This window comes from Petaurus breviceps, unplaced genomic scaffold (assembly GCF_028583685.1).
Source record: "Petaurus breviceps papuanus isolate PSGF00001 unplaced genomic scaffold, PetGlider_PUasm1.0 99, whole genome shotgun sequence".
NCBI classification, from domain to species: domain Eukaryota; kingdom Metazoa; phylum Chordata; class Mammalia; order Diprotodontia; family Petauridae; genus Petaurus; species Petaurus breviceps.
Window position 1 is genome coordinate 278,360 of NW_027187465.1, and position 25,860 is coordinate 304,219.

The following is a 25,860-nucleotide window of genomic DNA, read 5'->3' on the forward strand; positions in this document are numbered from 1 at the left end:
CTGCTTCTTATTTCTGGGCCTACCTCATCCGGGATGACCTAACAGTGGACCGACCATTGATTATACCTCGTCCTCTGGACTTACGTTCCTTTTTCATCCATTGTGTACATGTGTGTGTTTGAGTACATAACTCAGACAGCCTTTTGGGGTACAAAAATGAGGAGGGGAAATGTGGACAAAAAGGGAGAAAACCTTTGGAGTCTTTGCAAGGATTTAGATCAAGACAGAAACAGAAGACTGAGATGGTACCTTTGTAAAAGAACTTTTCTTCACTCCAGTCCTTGGAGGCAAGAAGCAACGTCCCCATTTTGCAGGTGAGTGGAGTGAGACTCTGAAAGCTGGCATGGTTTTCCAGTCAGCCTCGGAGTCAGGCCCACTGCTGCCAGACTGAACATTCTCCTTCCCTCATGAATGCCTTTGGATGTATGAGTTATATCCCATGGTACCACCTCCAGAGCTTGTGTTATTCTGGGTGGAAAATAATTTCACAAAATAGCTGCTAAGGCTTTGACAAAATCCATTTAATTCCACAAGCATTTAGGAAAAAACACTATGGGCAGAGAATGTACTGGGTGCTGGGGGGTAGTCCTGGACCAGGGGTCACGTTGGGGTGGGCACCTCCTCACGAGGGCAGGCTGGCACTTTCTCTAACTTGGCGATTTGTTCTGTGCACTGAGTGGTGACGCAGCTAGTCTGGCTTCAAGGCACAGTGATAATAGCGTTTGTTAAGAGCCCACTGTGTGCCAGGCACTGTGCTCAAGGCACTGTAGATATTGACCATTTGATCCTCACAGCAACCTTGGAAGGTAGGTGCTATCATTATCCCCATTTTACAAATGGGGAAATTGAGGCAAACAGCAGTAAAGTGACTTGCTCAGGCCCACCCGGGTAGTGAGTGTCTGAGGCTGGATTGGAACCCAAGACTTCCTAACTCTAGGCCTGACGCTCTGTGTGCTGGTGTCCTTGGGCAGCTTCCCCATACCAGACAGCCTCATAGCCAGCCTGCTTCCTGTCATGGCTCAGTCTAGTAGTGGCTGAGATAGAGCCTGAGAGCATGGTCCACATTAAGCCATTTTAGACTATGCATGACCTCAGGAGACCTGGGAAGGGGAGGGGGTGGCCAGACTCCTGAGAGGAGGCCAAATGTGGTGGGCATTTAAGAGGATAATACCCACAAATTTAATGGGAGTTAAAGAGACCACTTACCTCTCTGCCTCCTATAAAGATGGTGGGGAGGAAAAACACATCTGAGTTAATCAGTTTATTCTAATTGCAATTGGCCATTGTGGAAGAATGACCACCAGAGGGGGAATTAGTATATGGGGCTGACCTAGAAATGAGCTCCACTTCCTGCTCTAGCTGGAAGTGAAGCCAGGAACGGACTATTTCCAGTTACTTTTTTACAAATTAGAACTGGAGGTATTTCTTTTGTCTTTTTTGGTTTGTTTTCCAGAAGCATTAGAAGGGTTCATGGAAAGGTGCCACTCGATTTTATACTATTTACTACAAAGGCTTTGGTTGACAGCGGCTTTCCCCCTTTCTCAGGCACCTCCATATAAAACCTGTGCATCTGGCATTCATAGCAAATTCTTTCCCCATGACAGCATCCCCACAATTATTCTAGTAAGATGAAAATTCAGTGTGGATAGGTCATTGACAAAAAGGAAGGGTCCATATACAGGAAAATATTTGGGCCAGCCCACTTGGAGATAAGTAATAGAGATGTGCTAACAAAGTGCGGACATGGGATGAACAAATTGTGGTATATGAATGTAAGGGGATGTTGCTGTGCTCTAAGAAATAACCAATGTGATGAAGACTGAAAAGCTTGGGGAGCCTTAGCTGAACTGATACAAAGGGAAGCTGGTGGAGCTAGCAACGTAGACGGTGAGAGCAGCAGAAATAGATGAATCTAATGACCCGCTTTGGTCCCAGAAAGGATGAGGAAGTGCGTTGCCTTTTGCAGAAGGGGGGAGACACTTGTTGTAGAGAGTGCAAGTGTCAGGCTCCAGTGACATGCTACAAGGAAAGGCTTGGGTTGTTGGGGAGATGTGTTCAGAAATAAAGGCAGTGTTCAAACAAGATCAATCACTTAAAAAATCTTCTGAGATAAATTTGAAGTCAAATAAAAAAAAGGTTGGATAACCACTTGTCCATTATGGGTTGGATTTAATGGCCAAGGTATGACAACAACAGCCCCTGAGACCACCGGAATTGTGCATTTTGTCGGTTATCAATCACTTTTTGCAATGTAGGGTCACAGAACAGGAAACTTTATGAGAGAAAGAAAAGGACAAATGATACATTAAAGCCTTTGTGTGCTTCCTTCACCTGTGCATTCTCAGTTTCTTCCAAGTTCTGAGCATGAACATCTGTCTCTGAAACCAAATGAAAAGCCCAATCTCAGTTATTGAAACCCCAAGGAATAAATACCAATATAAACCCAAGTAATGATATTTTTAAGTCAACAAGCATTTAATAAGGACCTACTGTGTGCCAAGCACCTGCTAATTGCTGGAGAGGTACAAAGAAAGTAAAAGCCCCTGCCCTCCAGGAGCTCCCAGTCTAATATGTGCAAACACTACTGAATGTACAAGCTGTATGCTGGGCCAGTTTATTCTGGTTTGGACAGTGGTGTGTGGATGTATTTGCAGAAGGGGCATGGTTCTAAGTTACTACAACACTTGAAAGGGCTAACCTTGGTGGACTTGTCTAGCAAAGAGCAGACTATGTGATGATGCCCAAGGAAGCAGCACTTTCCTCAAAGAAACCTTGAGTTAGAGGAATATTTCTTGAACTTTGCTTTGGGGAGATTAGGCATTCCTGAAATTACCATGACCTGCCTAAAGACACTCCCTATCCCAGTTGTCTGTGCAGCTGATGCTGAGTTAAGCAGCCAGCCTTTAACCTGGAAATATCCCTACCTAAATTGGCATTTGGGGCAAATAAGCCTAGAGTCACTGTTGTCATTTTGTTTTCTATTGTCTTAATGATAGCTTTTGTTCTTACATCCTACTCATTTCCTGATATACTGCTAAGAAAGGCTTCTCTTGTGTCCTTATTCACTCTTAAAACTATAAACGTAACATTTCTTCCTCAATCTTAAGCCCCTTAATGTTCACATTTCCAGGCCGAGAATCATTAGGATTTTTTTCATTTGCCTGGATATATAAATCCACATCCTTCAGCTTTCACCCATTATCTCTTTTGGGGCAGGGAGGGGACTCAGTGGCTAGAGAGCTGGGCTTGGAATCCGGAAGACCCAAGTTCAAATTCAACCTAGCTCTGATGCTAGTGATTCACTTGGCAATTTCCTTACCTGTTAAATGTGTATAATAATAGCGCCTACCTCCCAGCGCTGTTAACTATTATTAGCAGTGCTTCTTTGTGTAACATGCGCCATGTTTGGCAGAGCTTGGTTGTGGTGGCCTGTTGAGCAGCACCCAAGTTATTCCCTAGCTTGTAACTGACCCCGTTGTTTATTTGACCCAAGCCAGGTTTGGGGAGAGTCGACATTTGACATTTTTCCATGTACAGAAATGCCTGTTTATTCCCATCTTTTGTTTCCCGCAACCTAAGCTGTTTTCCTATCCATGACATACAGTCCTGCCCAATGCCTGGTGGCTCAATCCAGGAGGTAAAAAGTCTTTGTTATCTAACCTTTTCAGAGGTTTTAGGAAAGTCTGGATGACGCCCCTGAGCTCCTCCTTTGCCGTTAATTTGTTTTTCCCCTTAATGAATATTTATTTATTAAATAAACTTTATTACATATGTTATATAATGATATATAATAACTATATCACATGGTTCATTAAACCAAGGTGATTTCCCCGTCTAGAAGGAACATTGTCTCCTTCCTTTATCCAAGGCACTCCTGCGTAAGTGCTCAGCGATCCTGCCCTTTATTATAATTACAGCCAGCTAACCAGCTAGATCTCCAGTTCACTGTTGTGACATTCCCAGGTGGTCCTCTAACTCTGTTCTTCCAGGTGGGAGGCACAATAAGAAATCCTCTCATAGGAGAGTCCTGTAGGCCTCTAAGGAGGGTGATGTTCAGGTTTGCGCAAGAGTCTTCAGTGGACGCTGACCCGGAAGTGGAGGCCTTGGGTCTAGGTCGTGAGGATCTGCTGAAGAATCAGAGATAAAGTTATGTGAAGGGCTTAGGTTGGTACATTTGAACCTGAAGGGCAGAACTAGGTGCCATGGAAGCATTCAAGAAAAAGTTCCTGACCTTGGAGGCCTAATCTCCAGATGGTGTGAGTAGGCTCCCCCTCCTTGGAGGGCTTCAAGCAGAGGCAGGACAGCCACTTACCAAGCATGGCATACCAGGTGTGGTGTTTTGTTTAAGTTGGACTGGATGACTGCCGAGGTCCCTTCCAACTGTCACCTTCCATGATGTGGAATCCAACAGGTTTTCTTCCTCAGAGCTTGGTAAGGAAGGTATAGTTCATGTGACATTGTCCTCATTATATGGATGATGAATCAGGCTTACAAAAATGAAGAAACTTATTCAAAGTCCTAGAGTAAGGGAGTAGGGAGTAAGGGTTGGGATTCAAGTCTGAGGCTCTTGACCCCATGTCCAGAGCTTGTTCCAACACACCATATCAAAACCCTATGAGAAGGGAGGCCATACTTGTAATCAGTTTCTCTGTCCACCCTTGACCTTCAGCACCCTTGGGAGGAGCCTTTCTGCTCCTGGGGATCTATTCTCATCTTGTAAACCTTAGCACTCTCTTATCACCCTTGTGGCTCTCCTCTGCCAATGGGACCAACAGGTACCTGTTTGCCATTTCCTGTTTTTCCTACTGGAGAAGGAAATGGCGAACCACTCCAGAATCTTTTGTTAAGAAAACCCCAGATGGGATCAGGAAGAGTTGAATGACTCAAGTACAGCTCTTCTCTACAAGGCATCAGTCTTCCTTTCTTATTAGGGAGTCTGAGGGATTTTGTTGACATTCCTATTTCCTCTTCCCTTTGTCTGGTCCAGATCCAAGATAGATGGCAGGTGACATAGGTTTTTTCTTGGGTTTCAGTGAAGTTGTTTGGAAGAACAGTCTCCAGGTTTTCTGCAGATTGTTTATTTCAGATACAGTTTTCCTATTTTTCCCTTGGTGTTTGTATTTCATCATACTTTCTGCTTTTTACAAATGTTTTATTGATGCTTTTTTTACATCCCTGTCCTGTACCAGTCACCCTGCCAGTAGAAACATAAGTACTTTTAAGTTAGTTGGTCAGCAAAGCATTGATAAAAGCAGACACTAGGCGAAAGTCTTTGTGGAGACAAAGAAAGGCAGACATAGGATTCCTGCCCTCAGGGAGCTCGCATTCAAATGGGATAGCATGTGCATCGATAGCAGCATATATGAGACAGAGAGAGAGGTTAACACAAAGTAGAGTGACACACATGGCCCATACCACTGCACCTCCTTCCTTGTCTGTGTCAGAAGGAGGGAGGGTTGTTAAGTTCCTGCCTTGATGGGAGGGAGTCCTGATGTCATTTTGAAAGTGTATTTCTTTATATTCTCGGCCATTATACATAGTGTGGCTTTTTAAAAAAATTATAATTTTGCCAGTTTTATTCTATATCAATTGTTCCTCTGAATTCAATATATTCATTGTTTCTGGTGGCGTGATAATATTTCATTATGTGCATTTACCACATTTTTCAGTGATTCTCTAGCCATTGGGCACCCACTTTGTTTCTAGTTTTTTACTCCCACAAGAAGTGTTGTTATAAATAAATGTTTCGGCAAAGACAGAGCCTTTCCTTCTAACTAACCTTTGGGGGTTTTGCCTCATAGCATGATCAGTGTTGTCAGTCTTGTTTCTCTTTTTTTAAAAAATGAGTACCCTTATGATAAGTTGGCTTTCCCTCTCCATGGGATTTTTCTTCAGGTTTAAACATTTTAAAAAATACATATTGTTGCTATTTCTTGTTTTTACATTAACTGTTTCCTAATCTATTCTCTTAAGACAAAGAAGAAAAAGAGACAACATTCAGTGAAACAGACCCACACTTTGTTCTATAACCATAGATCTCCTCCTCCCCTACCCCCCCCCCCCAGAAGGGAGGGAGATGCCTACTTCTCCCCAGGACGGGGAGCTTCATTGTGTTACTGTCCTCTCTAGGAGACTTCCTTAGGGCTACTCAGAAGTGAATCCACACCTGACCTACATAGAGCTTGGTTGGGAGGTTGCCTGGTATCTTGGATGGGGAGCTCCCTGAGGGCAAGAACGGTTTTAATTTTGGTCTTTGTATCTTCACACCATGAAAGGGTTGGGTCAGATTGGACTGGGAGAGTCAGCATAGCTGAGCAGCCTGTGAGCTCCACTTTCTCCATGTTGAAGCCAAAGGCTTGATCCAGATGCTCTTCAGTCCCTCTCTCCAGCTCTGTGATTCACATTTTAAGCCCCTCAGTATTCTCTTGTGACCGAGCTTTTCCATTGCCTTTGTGACCTTCCCAGGGAGGCTGACTGCCATAACTGGCGCATGCCTGTTCCTCCCACAGTCTCCAAAGCTCAGCGTCATGGCATGTTCTGTTCTCCTGTCAGGTTCTCCTAGAATCTTCCGTAGAATGTCCCTAGCCCCGTTTCTGACCAGCTGTGTGCTTCTCATCAGGCCATTGGACTTCAGATACTGGTTCGCTTATCTAGAAAACAGGGTTAATGACAAGGAGCTGCCTCACACAGTCATGGGACCAAGTGAGATTTACACAGTACAGCTCTCGTTATCATTGTTAATGTAATTGTTATCATCGTTAGATGCACGGCCACACCTGGATCTTTGTATGCTAGCCCCTCATTTTTGTTTTAGTCATCTGTGTGTTAATTGGTTGGACTAAAACAATGTATTTTTGTATGGACCTTGGCTCACCTGCCACCTCCCACACCTGTCAGTTGTTTTAATACGTGTTTCAGGTGTATTGATTAAAACCTTCATCCCTGCAAGTACTTCGGGGAACTCTCATTTCATCCCTATGGTACATCCTTCTCCCAGTGTAGATTTTACTCCCTTGGGACCGCGGTAGATGGTTGTCCCCAGTTGTTGTGGCCAAAGATAATTCATCTCCCATGGAGCAGCCTTCTGAGGTCACTACTAATACGGGCTGCTCAGAATGTTCCCTTCAGCGCGCTGTAGTGGGAAAAACACAGGTTTTGGAATCAGAGCCAGGCTTGGACCTAAATCCTGAATTTGTGGTTTACTACCTACATGATTTTGGGCAAGCCCCTTCCTTGGACCTCAGTTTCCTCATCTGTCAAATGAAACAGCTGGACTAGATGTCCTCTAAGACTCCTGACAGTTCTGAATCCACGTCACATTGATTTGTCAGAAGGAGACCTCTTTTATCAGACCTGAGCATGCTCCAGGGCTCTAAGGATCTCTGATTTCATTTGTGAAAAAACCACTTCCTCCAGCACAGATCTCAACACCCCCACCACCCACCATAGCCTAGTAGCCACTTTGTTTTAAGTTGCCACATGGCCATACTTGGGATGGCCCCACAGGATAGAGTTAAGAAAGAGTCGGAGGCTAGTCTGCCCTGGAATCTTTGCTGGAATTGACTTATCTTCCCCATTCATATAATTGATAATGCTTGCATAGCACTTTAGCAGTGAGCTGGCACTAGCAGTGAGCATTACATTATTATCACCTGAAATGCTAATAATATGACTCCTCACATGGAGAGTTTCATTTATACAAAGCAGGAAATGATTGGGGTTTGTATAGAGTAGAAATTCAATCCATAAGCATCTTTTCAGTGGCCCCCATGTGTCAGGCACTGTGCTAAGGCCTAAGGATACAAAGACAAGATAAACTAATCCTTGCCTTGTCAAGCTTACATTGCAATAGGAGAGAGTTCTACATAGTTTTATTTCCCTAGAGATGAAATTAAAATCTGAGGTGGAAACAGAGAACTTGATGAAAAAAGTTGAGGTTTTTTGTTCTTTGAAATCAAACCTCTTATTTCACTAACAACCTTATTGATATGAATGAGATGACTCTGAGAACACTAATGCAGAGGTGAGAGTTCAGGTCCAGTCTATTGTAGAGCAATTCCATTATCTCAGACTGATTTTGTGCAGCTACTTATGTGATAGCTCCAAAGAGAGACAAATAAATAAGGCCTTTGAGGAGTGGACATTCCAATTGTATCAACTTCTCACCTCTTTTAACCAACCAGTCTTCTCATAGCCTGGTCACCTGCTCTCAATGGAAGGACTGTAGCTTGGCAGCATATTCCCTCAATCATGGCGCCAAGAACTCAACCCAGCATTCCGGGTGTGGTCTGATTTAACTGTTCAGAAGTAACATCAGTCATGAGGGAAGCATTGGGGTACACCCCGCTTAGGCCTTTTATGTGTTTACTTCTTTTTCAGGGAGGCTAAACTAGCCAGCCTTTGTAATAATGAGGAGTCCTTGTAATGGCTTCTGTGTTATATAGCGACTCTGCCAGTCCCAGCGTTGGCCCTGTGGTTTGGCAGATTGTAGCACCAGTAGCCATCTTCACACGAGAGCTGTCAAGGGGAATAGAACCACAGGGCATAGGCTTAGAATTGGGAAGGACCTCTAAGGTTATCTAGTCCAGCATTGTCATTTTACAGATGAGTAAACTCACACCCAGAGAGGTCAAATGGTTTTCCCAGTTTTATTCAATAACAAACATTTATTAAGTGCCTTCTGTGTACCAGGCACTGAGGATACAAAAATTGAAATGAAACAGTCTTTGCCCTCAAGGAGCTAACATCCAACTGGGTAGATACAACATGAGCACAGATGTATTCAAAACCATTTCAAGGTGAATGTGTTAATTACTTGCAAACAAGACAGGCTTCATGTAAGAGGTGGTACCTCCTTTAAAATTAGACTTTAAACGAACACAGGGATTCTAATAGGTAAAGGGGAGAAAGCACTATATTCTAGCTTTGAGAGACCACTTATTCCAAGGCACAGAGGCTAGAAGTGGACCATCGAATACAGGGAACAGCTAGCAAGCTAGTTTTTAACATGAAAGACTGGAAAGGTCACACAGGTATCAAGTGGCAGAGTCGGGATTTGAACCCAGGTCTCCTGACTCTGGATCCAGCACTCTTCTCCTGCCCCACATAAGGTTTTGTTAATAAAGTTAAAGCAAAAGGATTGGGGCATTTTAATGAAATGTCATACTGATTTGGGTTCATTTCTCTTGTGCAGAAGAAAACCAAGGAAACATACAGGTTACAACAGAAACTCTGCCAAAACCCACTGAAGAAGGACAAGGTATGAAGGTCAATGGGACTAAGATGATTAGTAATGCAGAACACAGGAATAACAAAGTGAGTAAAAGTCTCCCACCTGGGCTCATCAACTGCCCAGATGTAGACAAATTCATGACCAGTGGTGAGGTTTCAGAAACCAGCACCCTAGTGTCCCTAGAGCCTTTAACCTCTGTGGAGCCTGGATTGACAAAAGCGCCTTCAACAGAAAAAGAATGTGAAACAACCAGTGCTCTTCCACTTTGGCTGCCATCACCAGAGGACAGTGCCAGCCTCCCATTGTACAGTGGAGCCGTACTATCCAAATTGAGCCTTGACCATAAAGCCGTTGACAATCAGCAACACAACTGTGGCTGTGACTTTGAAAGCCTTTCTAAGACCAGCATTCCTCAGGCCAAGAGCAAGGAAGGTGGTGTTCTTCCTCTGGAAGCAGACTCCCAAGGGTCATGTTTCCCATTGAGCTTACCCCACGTGGGGTCTGGAAGTATCCCCCTTGAAGACGATGGCTCTGGAGATGACCAGCAGAAGATGGAAAAACCCTTCTGGACTGGAGAGGTCCTGAGAAAAGAAGACTCGGCTTCTAGACTTGAAGAAGGAGTTCAGAGTGTCAGAGGCAAAAGTAGTGAAGTACTTCCTGTCAATGCCAAGCCAAGAGGAGAAGACAGCAGCACACCTCCTCTGAACTGTGCCAGTGATCAAAGAGGATGCGCCCTTAATAACTGCTGCATACACAGCCCCAGTCAGAGGACTGGAGGTCTCCAACAAGAGAACTCCCTTTCTCTTTCAGAAGAAGATCCTATGAATGTCCCTTCAGAAACTCAAGAAAATTTCAAAAACCACAAAGGCAGGAGGGTAACTTGCCCTTGTGACATACATCAAGATGAAGACTCCATAGAGGCAAATGACTCCTTGATGATGCAGACTGAAGAATCAGAAAAGACTGTCCCTGGCGACTCAAGTGCTTTAGGCAAGAGTGTTGACAGTTCTTTGGTCAAGAGCCAGAGCGGCCTGGGAAGCCGCACTGAGAAAAGAGACCCCACTGCTTGTTCTGTGCCAGATAAACCACCCACGCCTATAAGTAAAGTCTCAGAGGTCAGACTACAGCTGCAGATGGACCAAAACCATGACCTTGCCAACCAGCCTGAGGCAAAAGAAACTATTGGAATCTCAAGTAGGGTTCTCATTCCACTTGTAGATGGACAGAGAATAGCTTCATGTCCTGTTGAGTCCAATGAAGACAGAGGGAAGCTTTTACGTGGTTTATCTGGAAAGATGTCCCTTGATGCTTGTGACCACAAGGAAGCAACAGCTCCCCAAGAGTCATCTCTAGGTAGTCATGCAGAAGATGTCCCTAAGGGAACAAGGGAGATTTCTCAGCAACAGGCTAGCTCTGTGTCGGAGGATGGAGTCAGGGTCATTGCCAACCAGCAAACCATTCTGACCCAAATAAGAGAAGTGAAGGATGCCTTCTGCCCAGGTGCCACTCCCTGCTGTGCCTCTTCTCAGAATCATGACGTCAGTGCTAAAGCAGTAAGCTTCAGAAGGGTGCCAAACAACACAGACATAGGAAAACTGGTGGCCTCGTCACATCTTGAAAAAACAGTAACAGAATTGTCTGGAGAGGCTTCTGATTTAGAGCATGAAAGCGCTCCATCTCAGGAATGCCACAGCTGCCAGCAGAGAGCTGAGAACGCCCCAGAAGGGGACATGTGCTCAGAGGGTATTAGTGACAAGTGCACTGCAATCTCCCCAGAAGCTGAGAATCAGTCTGTGTTGACCTGTGAAGACATAGTGATGCTCAGTGATCCCCACTGTCCAGGAACAGAAAGTAGTCTGGTAAGAAGCATCCTCAGTGTGAGACACCCCTCAGGGGAAAATGAGCTTTCTAGAGAAGAAATTGAAGATAATTTTCAAGAAGGCAAGATGAGGAATGAAGTGGCTTTACATTCATTACTCAGAGGAGCCTTAAACAAAAGCACACTTGCCTTGAGCAATATTAAGCCTGGAAATTTCATAGGGAGAGCAGCCAGAAAGGTAGACTTAGAAGAAAAGAAAATGGGAACACGCAGTAAAGAGACACTGTTACCTTGTGAATCCCATCCCTCTGAACATAGGGTTTTAGAAAGCCAGCTATCCTCAAACATTCCAAGTCCTAAAGAGCTGAAGGACCTATTTCTTAACACAGAGTGCTCAAGTGTTAGGATTTCAAACCAAGCAGATGGGACAAATCAAGGCCTTAATTGCCAGAGTGACCTTAACAGTCCAATTGAATGCCGTAGTGAAAATAAATCATCCCAGAGCAACCATCACAACAAGGGAATCTTTGAAGATAGTACTAACAAAGGATTGAGCTCTAGTCACAAAGAGCTGCAAGTTAAAGGCTTGAGCAATGCCCAACCATCTTGCAGTCTTCCAAAGAAAAATATTTTTAAAACTTCCCTTGGTACTGAAGACTCTTCTGTGTGCAGAGCAAACCCAGCTCAGCTTGGTAATGAGGTTGGAGAGGAGGCGTCAGAAATGAAAGAGTCTCATTCCACCGATAATCACAGAAGGCAAGAGGAGCCCTCCTGGCTTCGGCCAGAGGGGTCTTGGAGGAGTGACCAGTCTCAGGGAGGAGAAGGACTGACTGACCAGTGTGCTTCCAGCTCTTTTAATATGAGATCTCTGAACAACATGCCATCTTGTGAAGGGACACCATCTGTTGAACAGAGAGATGATGGCCTTTGTAATACAGTGAGCTGGGAGAGTAAGAGGCATGGAATTGGATCTATTACCATGCATGAGCCAAATACAGAGTTGTCAGATTCCGTCAATGTGTTGTTAAAGTGTACTCTTCGTGGGAGAATTGTTGAAGAAATGCTTCCAGGGGAGACAGAAGGGACAACTGCTGGGTTAAGGCCACAAACGAATTCTGCATTTGAAGAAGAAGATTCCTTAGAAGTTTATTCCAAAGAGCCTGTGTTAGGATCTACCGAGACAGTGCCTTTGCACATCTGTTTCCAAGAAAATTCAGCCACTGGTTCAGACGGTCACCTGGGTGAAAAAGCTGCAACAAAACAGCTTCCTGAATCAGCAGATGTCAAAGTGCTCCCTGAAATTGTACAGAGCAGCACGCTGGAGAGCAAAGTGAAGAAAAGACCACCTCGAAGAACTCCTCATGTTTATATGGGAGACAAAAAAGGCACACCAGGAACATTCCAGCCAAAGCTGGTCTCCAGTGTGACACCTTCATCTCTGAAATTGAATCCAGAAAATAAAATGAACAGAAGAGAGGCTGAAGGAACACTAAATGACTTAAAAGTCAAAGAGGAATCCAAAGGCAAAACTTGGAGAGAAGACGGTGATGATGAGAGTTCAGATGCTTATAGGCCACATTTTAAACGAAAGAGGGCATGTGGAGAGACTGAAACCCAGAAAGCCCAAGTTGTCCAGTGCTGCGGGTATCTTAAAGGAGGTTGGGAGGGCATGCAGCCAAAGAAAAGAGGAATCTTTTCCCAGCAGGAAGCATCACTCAATGCCAGGCCTTTTATTCAGCCAACAGTGGGCCCATCATCACAAGACTTGGCAAGTCAAAGTCGCCTTAAGAGACACGCACACACACAGAACACTTTGAAGGATATCACAGGAGCAAAGGTGACCAAGGATGAGCCTTCTCAGTCTCTAAAGATGGATGATTCAGAGGCGAGAAGACAAGCTCTTCATTTACATCCCAAGACTAAGTCATCTTTAAGTCCCCATCTTCCCATCTCCACTGTAGTACCCCAAGATATCAGTGGTACTGAATGTGAGAAAATGCACAATACCTTTGTGATGACCCCATATCAAAGAAAATCTCTTCCACCATTAAAGAAGGGACCAAGCATCATTTATGAGCCCAACAAGACTGGAAGAAAAATGAGTGATGTCCAAAAGTGGATTCTTCTAAAAAACACTTCAGAAACCATCTCAGTCAAAGACCACAGAGTCCTCAGCTGTTCCTCTGCTGCACCTCCATCCTCAGCTTCAATGGCCAGTCACACACTCAAGCCGAAAGCCATGAGACGCCTTCTGCTAAACAGCAGACTTCAGAAACCTACCAAAGAGTCGGCCTTGCTAAATAAGTTGTCTGTTTTGGCCAGGAAGCTGCTGGCCACGTCCACAGCGACCCAAGAGTTAGGATCTCAGCCACACTCTGTCGAACTTCTTCCAGTGGCTGAGACCTACAGATGGCTCAGGTGTAAAAAGTTCCAGGATGAATCTCCCTACAACATGATGCAGCTAAACCTCAATGTAGGTGATCATGGGTGCAACAAGACACTTGACAGACAGACTTCGGCACTTTATCCCCTCAAAGCCCTCAGAGTGGGCTTCTTAGACTTGATGAACAAAATGCCATCATTGCAATTCAATGCCCAAATTCTCCCAATATCCTTTTGCATAAACCTGGACTCGGAGGTCACAGCTGATTCCACAAGGATTTTTTCTGAGCACTGCTCCCCTCCTGAGAGTGCTCCAGGAGGGGATCCCATGCACCCACCTCAGCCTCCACAATGGACCTTTTCCTTCCTTATGTCCCAGGGTTCTTCAGGGACAACCACATTCAGGGAAGACAGTGGGCTCCATCGTGAGCTGCTCTCCCATGCTGCTCTGCAGACCCTCTCCCCCGAGCAAGCCCCTGGAAGCAATCGTGAAGCTGTCGTGAAGGTCAGAGCTGGTTGCTCCGTCCTTGGCCTTCGTACAATTCTAGCACTTTCTTCCCCTGGATGTTATAGAATCTGGACGAGAAGAAGGAGCTTATCCAGTCATTTGCCTACCATCCAGAGGCTCTTCATGACTCAGTTTACACAGGGCTTCAAAGGGTTAAGGCTTCCAGCATCTCTGTCCAACAGCCTCTTCCCTTCTCTGCCCTACTCAGTGGGCAGGGTACTGTCCATATGGAGCCAGCATGGTCCTTCTGCCTGCCCCTTCGAAATCACTACTCTCCATTCCAAACACAGCAAGTGGCCACCAACTCTGGGCATCAGGAACAGGTAATGTCCAAGTCTGTCGGCTTTTTTTTGCAAATGTTCAGTGTATCATCCCTGCCGTTGGGGAAAGGAGATGGGGACTGAGTTTGAGTGGGAAGTGCAGGATCCTTTTCTGGCCTTTAATTCTGCCTTCCTCTTCTGATAACCTGGCCACCTCTGCAGAGAACGACCCATAAGAAGTCTTGTCTAGACTCCTTTTCTTGTTTTGTAAAGGCTCTTTCCTGTTTTTTATTTCATTTCCTGGATTCTCTTCACTTGAAATTCCCATTTCTTTCTTTTTTTCTCTCCCATGATTTTTCTTTTCCTGCGAAAACTCAACATGAATGTATACACTTGATAATGTAATAAGTATATAAATAGTAAATTGACTTCCTATGACCATTTTCATCTGAAGCCCATCAGGAAGGATGAGATAGTACAAAAATATCAACAGTAAAGCACTTTGAAGTTTGCCCTGTGCTTTGCATACATGATCTCTCCAGTAGCACCTTTCTACAGAGATCTCAGAACTTTCATTATCCAAGCATGATGGAATTGAGCTCATGCACATTTTTAAGGTGGAAAAGAGATCTGAAGGATTCACTGAGTCCTTGCCACAGCATCTGAGCTGTGACAGGCCTGGGAATGAGTGGATCTGCCGCACCTTCAGAGAGGGCAGCACTTTGTTCCCCAACAGTTGGCAGTCGCCCCATCTGTAGAATTTACTTTTTGTTTCTGAAAACTAAGAGAGGGGAAAACTGAACAGTGACTTATGCTCTCACTAACTGCCCTGGCTTTCCACCTTCTGGGTTCTAAAGAAACACTGCATGCTGAAACATGGAAACCACAGTTCATCTTCCTCCTTTGTGTCCACATTTCCTGGTCACTGGAGTAGAATGTAAGTCCTTCAAGGGCAGAGATGGCTTCTGTGTTGGCTTTCTAGTCCCAGTGCCTTGTACGTAGCGGGCACTTATTAATTTAATGTTTGTTAAAGTTACTTGAATTGTAGCAAACAGACATTTCCCACCTAGGAAACATGTTCTTAAATAGATGAATTTTAAAAACATGCCACCCCAACCCTTTAAAAGTTCTAAGAAGCCAAGGCTAAATTAATGTCCCTTGTGTTGTACAGAAAGCTCATTCAGGCTTTGTCTTGTGCTTCTAGAATGTTTCTCTGGGCCTGGCAGTTTTATCAGCAAAACAGAATTTTAAAAATGAAAACAGAAGCCCAGAAATAGCCCCCAAGATCTTCAGGGTCTTATTCCTTCAAGATCCTGAGAATGGGGCAATTGTTGATTTGAGAAATGCCAGCTGAGATTCTTGGGTCAGGCCCTTGTGGACTGGCCCATTTACTGACTGATCCCTTGGGAACAAATCAAGTTGAGGAATGACGGATACCCCCTTGTGCATTGCCTCTGACCTCTCTCACACGGCATGAGCCATTGAGTCTATTAGACTCTTGAAAAGTCTCAGGGTTGAGCTTGGTTCAGCATTTAATCATTTCTCCATGTGAGAAATGGACTGAGCCACCAGCCCAGCGGCTTTTCCTTCCGTGTGATTTTCTCCCCCAGACTCACACACATTCATATTTGCCATCTCTGTCTCTTTCTTTTTCTCATTTCTCCTCTCTCTTGTCTCTTGATTTCTTTGCCTCTGTCTCTGAGTCTTAGAGTCATGCTGGACAGGCACTTGGGGGCTTTTTTTACAGGGACAGGGAGAGCGAGACTGTTCCGCCACAATGACACCTGTGAGGACGCGGGAGCTTCTCCTTAGGCTCAGCTCCTTCCCAGTCGTTGAGAGTTCCCATCCTGCCGTGTGCTTTTCAAGAAGGTTCCTCAAAGTTCCTTGCCAGGGCCGAGAGATCATTTTCCAGCCTTCGGTCTGGAGCTCATATTCCCATCTGTGCAACTCAGAAAGCTTTCCGGCTAACTAATTAGTAGGCACCTTCTAGAGGGCTTGATGCCTTTCTTAAGCCGGGCATGTGAATACTGATGATCTCAATTGTTTCACCCAGTGGTGTGGATGGCTTTGGTCAGCCAAAGCTTCCATTAATCTATAAAATATACATGTGTCTCATGTTGTTACATTTTCAAAAACCTCCTTTGAGCCATGCCATCCCCTTGTGAGATAGCACAGGCTATCAAGTCACCATTTGAAACATGTGGTCAGGGTCGAAAATGAGAACCATAAAAGATAGCTTCCTTGCCCAGGAGCACACAGCTGCTGTCTCTAGGTCGGTACCATTTACTAACACAGATCATAGGATTGCCACGTTAGTGATGGGCCTGACATCAAGTGACTTTAAAGCTTTGTATGGACAAAGACTTTCATGCCCTTTTTTGTCAGTGCCTGGTTTGTTTGTTTGTTTTCCATTGGATTAGAGAAATTATTTAGAACAGCGAGGAGACTTCGAGATGTAGTTGCACTTGCCATTTTATGGACCAGGCCTAGAAGAGATGTATCTAACCCAAAGTCCTCTCCCCTACCTACTCCCCCTATACCTCCTGGGAAGGAGGGGAGAAGGAGCAGGATGGGTCCCAGGAAGGCACGTCCAGTCGCATACTGCTGTGTGACTAAGGACGGCAGCAGTAACTCAGGGTTACCATGAGGGGCTTTAGTACACAAAGAGCTCACCTCCTCACCCTGCAGAACCTCTCACTGTTGGGAGGAATGTGTTCCTAGGCTTCCCATAAGTGCCTCAGAACTAAAAAGAGTATTCTGGAGGTCACCAAAATTGGAATTTTCTCCAGGAAGGATAATGGACTCCTTCTGTTGGGAAAGTGTCAGAGCCCCTCCCAATTGCAGAGCAAAGTGTTCGTGGTGTGTTGGTAAAAATAGCCACTCAATCGGAAAGGTAACGGCCTGGTGGGCAGCTGCTCTCCCACTCGTGTCCCACAGATCCTGCTCCAGAGACCAGCCTTGGTTTCTTCTGTCGTCCATAAGGCAGATGAGAGAATCATGAGCAGATTGTCCACATACAAGAGCAGCACAGGGTGCCCCTGATGTTGAGCAGGCATTGTGTACCTATGCCATCTTGGGATCGTTTTTTTCCCTTGAATCATAGTTTAATAAGAGTCTCTGAGTCTGCAGGTGGCCCCCTCCCCACTCCCTCACACTCACGCTCAGCTCACTCCCTTCCCTTTCTTTCATCCTTAGGTCTTCCTTCTCTTTAACCTCTAACGTAGGGCCATGACCAGCCTGCCCAAGCTACCAAGAACACAAAGCATGTGGATAATGCTCTGTTGACTGGGAGATTTGTGGCGGGCTTGTTGAGTTTCTTTTTTGTTTAAGGTGCCACAGGCATTTTCTCCTAGAAATTCTGACTTAGGGTTTAAAGCCAATCTAGTGATTACATTTTTTACCCCATTGTTGCATGTCTTAACCTGCTCGATTTTATGCTTTTTCTCCCTCACACCAGCCATGGCATCTTACCACATGTGCCTCAGTTGGGCATGGAAGCCACCGCTGCTAGGACCGGAGGCAGTCCAGTTAGGTAAGACTCATACCATCTGTTCTATACCAGCCGTGATGGGGGGGGACTCGTGGGCCCCAGTGGGCACAGCATTACTCAGAGGGAAAGGGGCCAATCTAGGATGAAGTTGGATAATTTAAGACATTAATTGAAGAAGCCTCCATAAGCACTGGGTGTCTTCTGATAGCACCTGTTGATGTGAATGAGGGCTTAGCCCACCTTTTTCATCAGATAAGTATATCATCTGAGCATGATCTTTCTCCAGTGCTCTATAAGCTTTCCTTATTACAAAAGATACTTCCAGCTGTGGGGCTTCCTTTTCCACCTCTAAAAGGTGAAATGAACTTGGAAGTTGTACATTCTGGCCAGGTGCTAGTCACGGAGAGTGCCATCCTTGGGGGTCAAAGACCTGGCTTTGTTGTCTGGCTCTATCCCCCCTCACCAAGGACTTTGGGCTTCCCCTCCCCCAGCCTTACACTTTCTCCGGTAATGGCATTGATAAGAACGTGTGCTTCCTGCCTTACTGGCAATGAAGGATCTCTGGAGGTGATACTACTATCCTGTGTGTATTTACTGAAGTACAGTCTTTGGAAGGCTCCTTCAGGGAACCAACAGAGTTTTGGCTCAAGGTCTTCTCTGTGGGAGGTGGTGGGCTAGAACAGTGGCATCATATCATCCTATCGTCATTTCTGCTGTGAATTTCAGTGGACTAGAACAGGGGCTCGACAGACTCCTTCCTGGTCAAGGGACCCCACATAAACAAGACCCTTCAGCTAGACAGAAGCAAGAGAAATGGTCATCTCTAATGCTTTCCATTGTCTTAGGCTGGGATCTCCATTCTCTGCTTTGGCACCAAAGTCCTGCTTAGCCTTTGAACCAGTGGTCAGTGTGCTCCGGCTTCCAGCCTCCGATTTCCAGATTCCTGCTTTCAAAGAGCTCAGAAGAGTCCCTGCAGTGTGTGCCAGCCAGCACAGTAGCGCCACCCAGAAAGAGGTGAGTGGGGAGGGTGCCCCTTGTCCCTGGAGGAGCTCCTGTGTGGGAACAAACTAGCCCTGTCCTGCTTGGCCCTGGAGGGCAGAGCCAGGAACGCCAGAGGAAGGCTTCAGAGAGGGAGAATTCACCGGGTGCCAAGAAAAATTCCATGACGGGCAGGGCTGTCCAGAAAAAGAGAAGGCTGCCTCAGGAAGTGGTGAGCTTCTCTCCTTTGTAAGCCTTCAGCTAAAGTCTGGCCAGCTTCTGATGGGAGTGATCTAGGGGTATCTTTCTGGGGGCGGGGGTGGGGCAGGACTTGGCAGGCACAAGTTGCTTCCATCACCAGATTTCTGTGATCCCTGGTCTTGAAGTGGGTCATGACTATAAATATGGACATTCATTGTTAATCCTAGGCAGGGCACCTGTTACGCCCCTTGAACCTCTCCTGGGTGTTGGTCTTACAGCTGCCAGGCTTGGCCTTCTTCTGGCCCGATACAAGAGATGCTGTCTCCCTTGGCATTACTGTCTGAGCATGTCATTTGGCAATAGGCCGCCCAAATGGTAAAACTGAAGGAGTGTCTAAGTTCCACACCTCTGGAGCTGCTATCACGGTTTGCTGGGCTGACTTCCTTCCCTAAAGCGCAGCATCGCTGTTCCTCGACTCTCTTTTCCCATTCTTACCTCTGCCATGCCGTTGGGCTCTCGTACATTTTCTCAGAATAAGGTGGGATATCAGGTGGGCAAGAGAGCACAAAACGAAGGGATGTCCATGAGGAATTTTCCTATTCCAAATTTCACAGTTGAATTGTGAGATTGTGTTTTGGTCCTATAAATTAGGATTTGATAGGGCCGGTGACAGCCTCTTGAGGAACAACATTGGCTGCTGTTGGTCCCAGTGATTCAGAAAACCAGTGAAATGATATCTTGGGCATCCTACAAAGATGCTTTATATGTTTCATTGGATTTTGTTATTTTTTTTTTCTTTACTCTCTCTTCTTTCCATCCTAACCCTTAAAAATAGATTGAGCCAGAGAAGCGGCCAAAAAAAGTCTCACAGATTCGAATCCGGAAAACCATTCCTAGACCCGACCCTAACCTTACCCCGATGGGACTGCCTCGACCCAAACGGTGAGTCAAGAAGTCTTACACCTTGGTAGACTTTGATCCTTGATTGCATGCCCCCACCTCCGAGTCAACCCTTGGGGTGCTGACCTTCCTGTTCATGACATAGAAAGAGCCATAGCTGAAACTTGAGCCTGTTGGGAAAGACTGCCAAGAGTGGGTTGAGATGTTACCATTGAGGAGATTTAGGAGAAAACTCATTGCATTCTTTGGGGCCTGGACCCTTATTCTGAGAAATAGCAAAATTTTAAGAATTTTAATTGATGTTTTACCACTCTTGCTGTGGGTGTAGTTTGGCAAACATTGTCCTGTGTGTTTTGACCCATTACAACGCCTTCCCTCTTCAGTCATTTAGATAGGGCTTCATTTTTTATTATTATTTCTTGTTAAGTAAAGAGAACATATTCTTAGCTGTTCATCTGAAATTGACTGCCCAGATGATTTTTCTGGACACCTATGTAAGCTTTGTCGTGACTGTGAGAAGGATAGTCAGCTTGTTTTGATGGCCCAGAAGGGGGAGCTGTTGTGAGTAGGGAACTGACCCCAACAGTCTGGCAGGTACTGTTGGACATGCTTAGCAGATCAACACTGTGGCCTTGTCTGCTGATTCTTCCCCTCTTTTCCACCTATCCCTTCCTGGGAGGAGGGGAGCAGAATCTGGGTCCACTCAAAGCAATCACTCACTCTTTCTTCCCATGAAACTCTGGGCCACCATCATGATGCTCTGGAGACAGACGGTTTCAGCCCAGATTTATCTTCTCTCCTCCTTTAGTGGGCACAGACTCCTTTATTGCCCTATTCAGGCGAAATGCGAGCATGAGAGGTCTCTTGTTGTATGGGCAGAGAATACTTGACCAAAAGTAGGAATCCTTGGGTTCTAGTCCTAGCTCAGCCTCTTACACTCCCTGTAGCTTCACTGGGCTTCTCTGTCCTCCTGTAGAAAGTGGGAATGACTTTGGGGATTAGATAGGCCACTGCTCATGCGAGAACTTTGGGAACGGCTCTGTCCATGAGCCAGCTAAGAATGAGAACGCATGATAGACCCGTGTTCTCTTCTTTCAGGCTGAAGAAGAAGGAATTCAGTTTGGAAGAAATATACACCAATAAAAATTACAAGTCCCCTCCTGCATCCAGGTATGTCCCACAGGATTAGGGAAATAGTGTGTGAGGCCATGCCATTCCTCTCTAAGGTCCCGGTTTAAGAGAAGAGTGGGCTCCAGAAGATGGAGTCATGGGAAATGCAGAAGTGGATGGGGAGTATAGCAGAATTTGATAGGAGGGCTGAGGCTAGAGCCAAATGACTTCCTGGGGCCCAGACTGTGCCAGCACCAAGCTGCCGAGAAATGAAGTCAGTGTAGGTCCTGCCAAAGAGAATAATAGCAATAATAATAGCCTAGCAGCTGAAACTAAAACCCTGACATTAGACCACAATGGAAGGACCCTCCTCATCTTTACACATGGGGAAGCCAGGACGCTTCCAGCGGAGGACAAGCAGGATGGTCGGGACTGGCCTCAGCGAGTGAAACCAGGGACAAGGGTGGGGATGAAGAAGAGGCAGCTCTAGGCTCAGTGTCAAGACAGATGTGCTGATGGTCCAAGCTGTCCAGCAGTGGAAGGGGCCATCCTGGGAGGTAGCGGGTTCCTCTTCATTCAGGGTCTTCCCAGGGATATTTTAAAGGGGATTCCTGTCCAGAGACAGGTGTGAGTAGCCAGCCCCTTGAGGATCCTTCTCAATCAGAGGTTCTGTAGGGGTAGAAGAGGGAAGCCCGTAGTACAGGGCTGATGGTTTCATTTTGATCCCCCCAATTCCAGGTGTTTAGAGACCATCTTTGAAGAGCCCAGAGAGAGAAATGGGGCACTCATTTCAGTCAGCCAGCAGAAGAGAAAGCGGGTCCTGGAGTTCCAGGATTTTACTGTCCCTCGGAAGAGGAGGAATCGTGGTAAGATTAAGATGATGGGCAGCTTTACCAGGGCAAAAAAGGCTGCCCTGCAAAGCCGAGAGCTGGACGCTCTTTTGATTCAGAAACTGATGGACCTGGAGACCTTCCTTGCCAAGGAGGGAGAAGAGGAGCTGGCATCAGTCTGCTGAGAAGTCAAGTCCATGGAGGCATTTGGGGCCTTTGTTTTGGTCCTTCTCTTGGACCTCCTTGGCAAGGATCTCTTGGCTTTTCCCGGTCATTTCAACCACTCAACCTGCATGAGGGATCCCTGGTTACCAAGGTGCAGACATTTCTTGTGTGGTCAAGAGGGGCCCCAGGAAGGCCTGCCTGCCCTCTCATGCAGTCGCCTGACAGCTGCCCTCCTAAGATAACACTAGGATTCCCAGGACCCACCCACCTCATTTTGCACGTTCCTGTGGACTCTCCATTGTTTACAGCGGTGCTAGTCACAGAAGCTAAATCTCTGTTCTTGGGATCCCCCGGCTCTCCAGAGGAGTTGGGGAATGGTTCGTCCTGATTTCGTTCTAACTCCTGGGAATGAGTCTGCTTAGAACTGGGTCCTGTGTGTGTGGCCTGGCCTGCCCTCCCCTCTGCCCCAGCCCTGCCCGCCCCTGGCAGCCTCTGTCACTGGAACCAGAGGAGCCCATCAAGGCGCCATTCCAAGTCAGTTGCACTTTTCAATGTTGTGGTGTTTCCTCTTTTTATTATTGTTGTCATTGTTATTATTATTAATTATTATTATTGCTGCATGTTGGGAGCCTTTAAATGTGATTTTTGTTTTGATTTTGATTTTTTAACATGTGGGGGGAAAGGCAATTATCTGTTTTAAGCAAAGATGTTGGATATGTGAAGTGTCTCTGACCCAGCCTCTCACAGCGCAGCGGGAGCCATAGCCCCTCCCTCCCTCCATGCAGGCTGCCTGGGCCAGAGGGCTCCTGGCTCCAACTGAACGGACCTAAGGTCAAAGAACAAGTTTGTCTCCAGGTAGCTTTTAATATACTAGGACCCAGTGGGATGTTTTTATGGCCAAAAGGATGATGGTGGATGGTGGTGGACTTAGTCCCCAGGGCTACCAGGATTGAAAGGCTTATTAAGTTTCCAAAAGTGTGAAAAGCCATCTGCCCCCAGGGAAGGAGAGGGTGCCCTCCACTCCTCATTAGAAGTCGCCTCAGGGAAGCCAGCCCTGGCTGGCCCCAGGCAAGGATGCTTGGGGGTTCTGGTCACTGTGTTTGTGAAACATACTTGAAGCTTTGCAGAGAGGCCGAGGGATTGCTAGCTGTTGATTCCTCCTTAGTGCCTACGGGGTTATTATTTGGTCAGAGGGATGCTGTCCTCTTCTCATGAGCCCTTCTCCATTTAATCCATTTGGCCCTTCTCCTTCCCTCTCCCTTCTGCATTTCTCTTTCTCATAAGCAGGTCTTCCTATGAATGAGTGTAGAGAGCTGGGGTTCTCAGCCAGTGGGCAGGATGTTCCCCTTGACCTCCATACTCCTAGCCTCTCTTCCCAACCCTACAGGCCACCCTGCTAGGGTGCCTTGAGACCTGCACCTGACAAGCCTCCACGGGTCACAGAAGACTCACTTGCTGGGTTTTACATACCCACTTGGGATTAACTTGTTAGGGTAAGGAGAGGGAGTTTGCCTCTTTGCCTTCCCTCTGCAGGTTGACTGTCTGTGCCAATTTGGGAGAGTGTGGGCTTTTTCCTCTGGAAGCTCCTGGCCTAGACATAGGGACCTGGGGCATCTGCTACAGCTGAATGGGACCAGGACCCCACCCCACCCCAGTTGGACCAACTCAGTACCATATCTGGTTGTACCATAGGCCCAGGCCCTTGTGGACCAGCTAAATTCTAGAGGCCTGTATCATCAGGACCTACATTTGACCTTGATACCTCTGCCTAGGATGGGAATCTCTTGATGCTAGCATCAAACTTCTCCCTCTATTCCCTACCTTTGAGGAATAGTGTGTGCCCTTTGCAGCCTCTTTTCAGGGAGCCCCCCTACCTAGCTGTCTTGTTCCAGTGGGACCATCTTGTGAGATCCATTGGTGGTGTCAGAAGTTTGGAAGATACCAAGGCCATGACACTTGGACCAGAAGGTAGACACTGCAGCAGTAGCCCTGATGATGTCATCAGAGATGTCATTTCAGCTTCAGCACAGGCAGAAGTGGCACCTGTGAGGGCCGGCTGACCAGGGAAAGGAGCTGGTCACAGCTCTGTCAACCCCATGGAGAGGGAAGGGATCCAGGGGCCCACTGCACTGAGTGCCCAGGCAGCCCTGGCTATTTCTGAATCATTGGACTTTTCCCCATCTTAAAGGTTCTACCTGCCCAGCCTCCCAGCTCCAGCTCTAATGTTGAAAGGGTCTAGAAAAGGCTTCTACCTAGAGACCTTTGCTACCCCCTTCAAGTCTCTGGTTAGGCTTCAAATTGCTCACAGGAAGTTGATGGATCTGGGATGCTAGCAGCACCGTAGCCACACCTGTCTTCAGGTCTACAGGCTTTTCAGTGGCATCTCCAGTCCCTGGGGCCCACGCTGCCCATGGCAAGGGCCAGGTCTTTTACCCCAAGTGGCCTGGATCACCTCAGGGGCTTGAGTGTTTTCTGTGTGGGATGGGGGAGAAATCTCAGGTCTGATTAGGGTTCTGCTGTTGCTGAACCTTTCATGGCTGGTTTTCCCCTTCCTGCCACCCTCCTTTCCCCCTCCACACCCTTCCCTGCCTCTTTCTGGTCTCATTTCTCTGTTGGTGTGAAAGTACCTCATTCAAGTCGATCATGTCTGTGTTGTCTTACTGAGGGGGGTGCAGTGAAGAGACATGTAGCATTTGCCTTACTCGGAGCCCAATGAGCTCAGAAACTCATGCTGTGAATCCCAAAACATGATGCCCTCCCCCCCCAGCTGTGAAAATCATGACACTTGGTCACACTTTTGCCTGAAGGGCATGCTGGAGCCGGAGCCAACTTAGAAGAAATGGGACATCTGTTCTTTGGGGTCCCCCCCTTCTGCCAAGATTGGCCTGTGTGCCCCACCCACGGGTGTTGGGTTGCAGGTGGGCTATGGGGTGGGAGCTCTTGGAGCCTCCCTCTCTGCCTCCAGGAGAAGATTTGATCTTCTTTCATTAAACACTATATTAAGGTCAACCTTTAGGCAATGATGCTTTTCTCTTGTCACTTTGAGGCAGGGGAAAGATAAGCAGTTGTTTTTTGGTTTGGGTTTTTTTTTTTTTTTTTTTAGTTTTTTTTTCCTTTAATGCCTGTGGGAAAATATTTTTTAAGCTTTCTCCTGGTGTCTGTGAAAGGATCTAGGATGTACCACGTTGTAGGTGACTTTATCCAAAGCATTACAAAGAATTGGCAGTGTCTTTTCCTATATACCTCCTCCAGAAGGGACCCTCTCTGCCAAGAGGACTGGGCTTCTGTGCAGTCACTGATCCAGGAGAAGGCTTCAGCTCACAGAAATCAGAGTCCACAAACCCAGCCCCCAAAGTCGTCTGGATTTTACTGGGGGGGGCGGGGGGCCGGGGGGGGGGAGGGCGGGGCGGGGAGGGGGAGAGATGGTGCTTCATCTGCCCAGGGTGGTCTGATGGTCTCAGTTATTGCTTTATCTTTTTCACAAGCCACCTTCCGGGTGATGCGTTTCAGCACCTCTCCTGCTGGACAGGGCCAGCAGCCTTCTGAATAAAGTGTCTCTAACTTATCATGAGAAATAGTTCAGTGAGATTGGTACATTCTGGGTGATGTTGGCATCAATCATGCCCTCACAGTCTCATTTCTGTTTGGTGGTTTGTGACTCTAAAATTCCCACTGTTATATGTGTTAATTTATGAAAATAAAAAACTTTTTTTTTTTTTTGAAAAAGTTTCAAAAAATCCTTAGTCCGTGTGATTATTTCTTGTCACTACAGCCATAATGGGGGTAAAGCGTGACCTGGGGCAGGAGAGGGATGTTCAGCCATAAGAGTCTGAATGCCCCCTTCAAAGGGTCCCCAGGGCATGGCTGGCATGTCCTGCATGTGTCTGGCATGTCCCACATGTCCGGCGTGGCCGGCCCCGTGTTCCTGGCAAGATCCTCACTGATCACCTCACAGTGAACCTCACTCTGGGCCTGGGCTGGGCTG

General features: G+C 46.5%; 1 protein-coding gene across 2 annotated transcripts in view; it reads left to right on the forward strand.

Annotated features, from left to right (window-relative positions):
- The window catches only part of PRR14L (proline rich 14 like), a 62,726-nt gene extending 37,125 nt beyond the window's left edge, over window positions 1-25,601 (forward strand). For both annotated transcript variants that reach the window (XM_069081560.1, XM_069081561.1), the window contains exons 4-9: window positions 9,194-14,264; window positions 17,659-17,733; window positions 18,537-18,705; window positions 19,706-19,812; window positions 20,869-20,940; window positions 21,619-25,601. In XM_069081560.1, the coding sequence (XP_068937661.1) occupies window positions 9,194-14,264; window positions 17,659-17,733; window positions 18,537-18,705; window positions 19,706-19,812; window positions 20,869-20,940; window positions 21,619-21,895 (5,771 nt within the window). In that variant the 3' untranslated portion in view covers window positions 21,896-25,601. The remainder of the gene's footprint in view (window positions 1-9,193; window positions 14,265-17,658; window positions 17,734-18,536; window positions 18,706-19,705; window positions 19,813-20,868; window positions 20,941-21,618) is intronic.
- The last annotated feature ends 259 nt before the right edge of the window (window positions 25,602-25,860 follow it).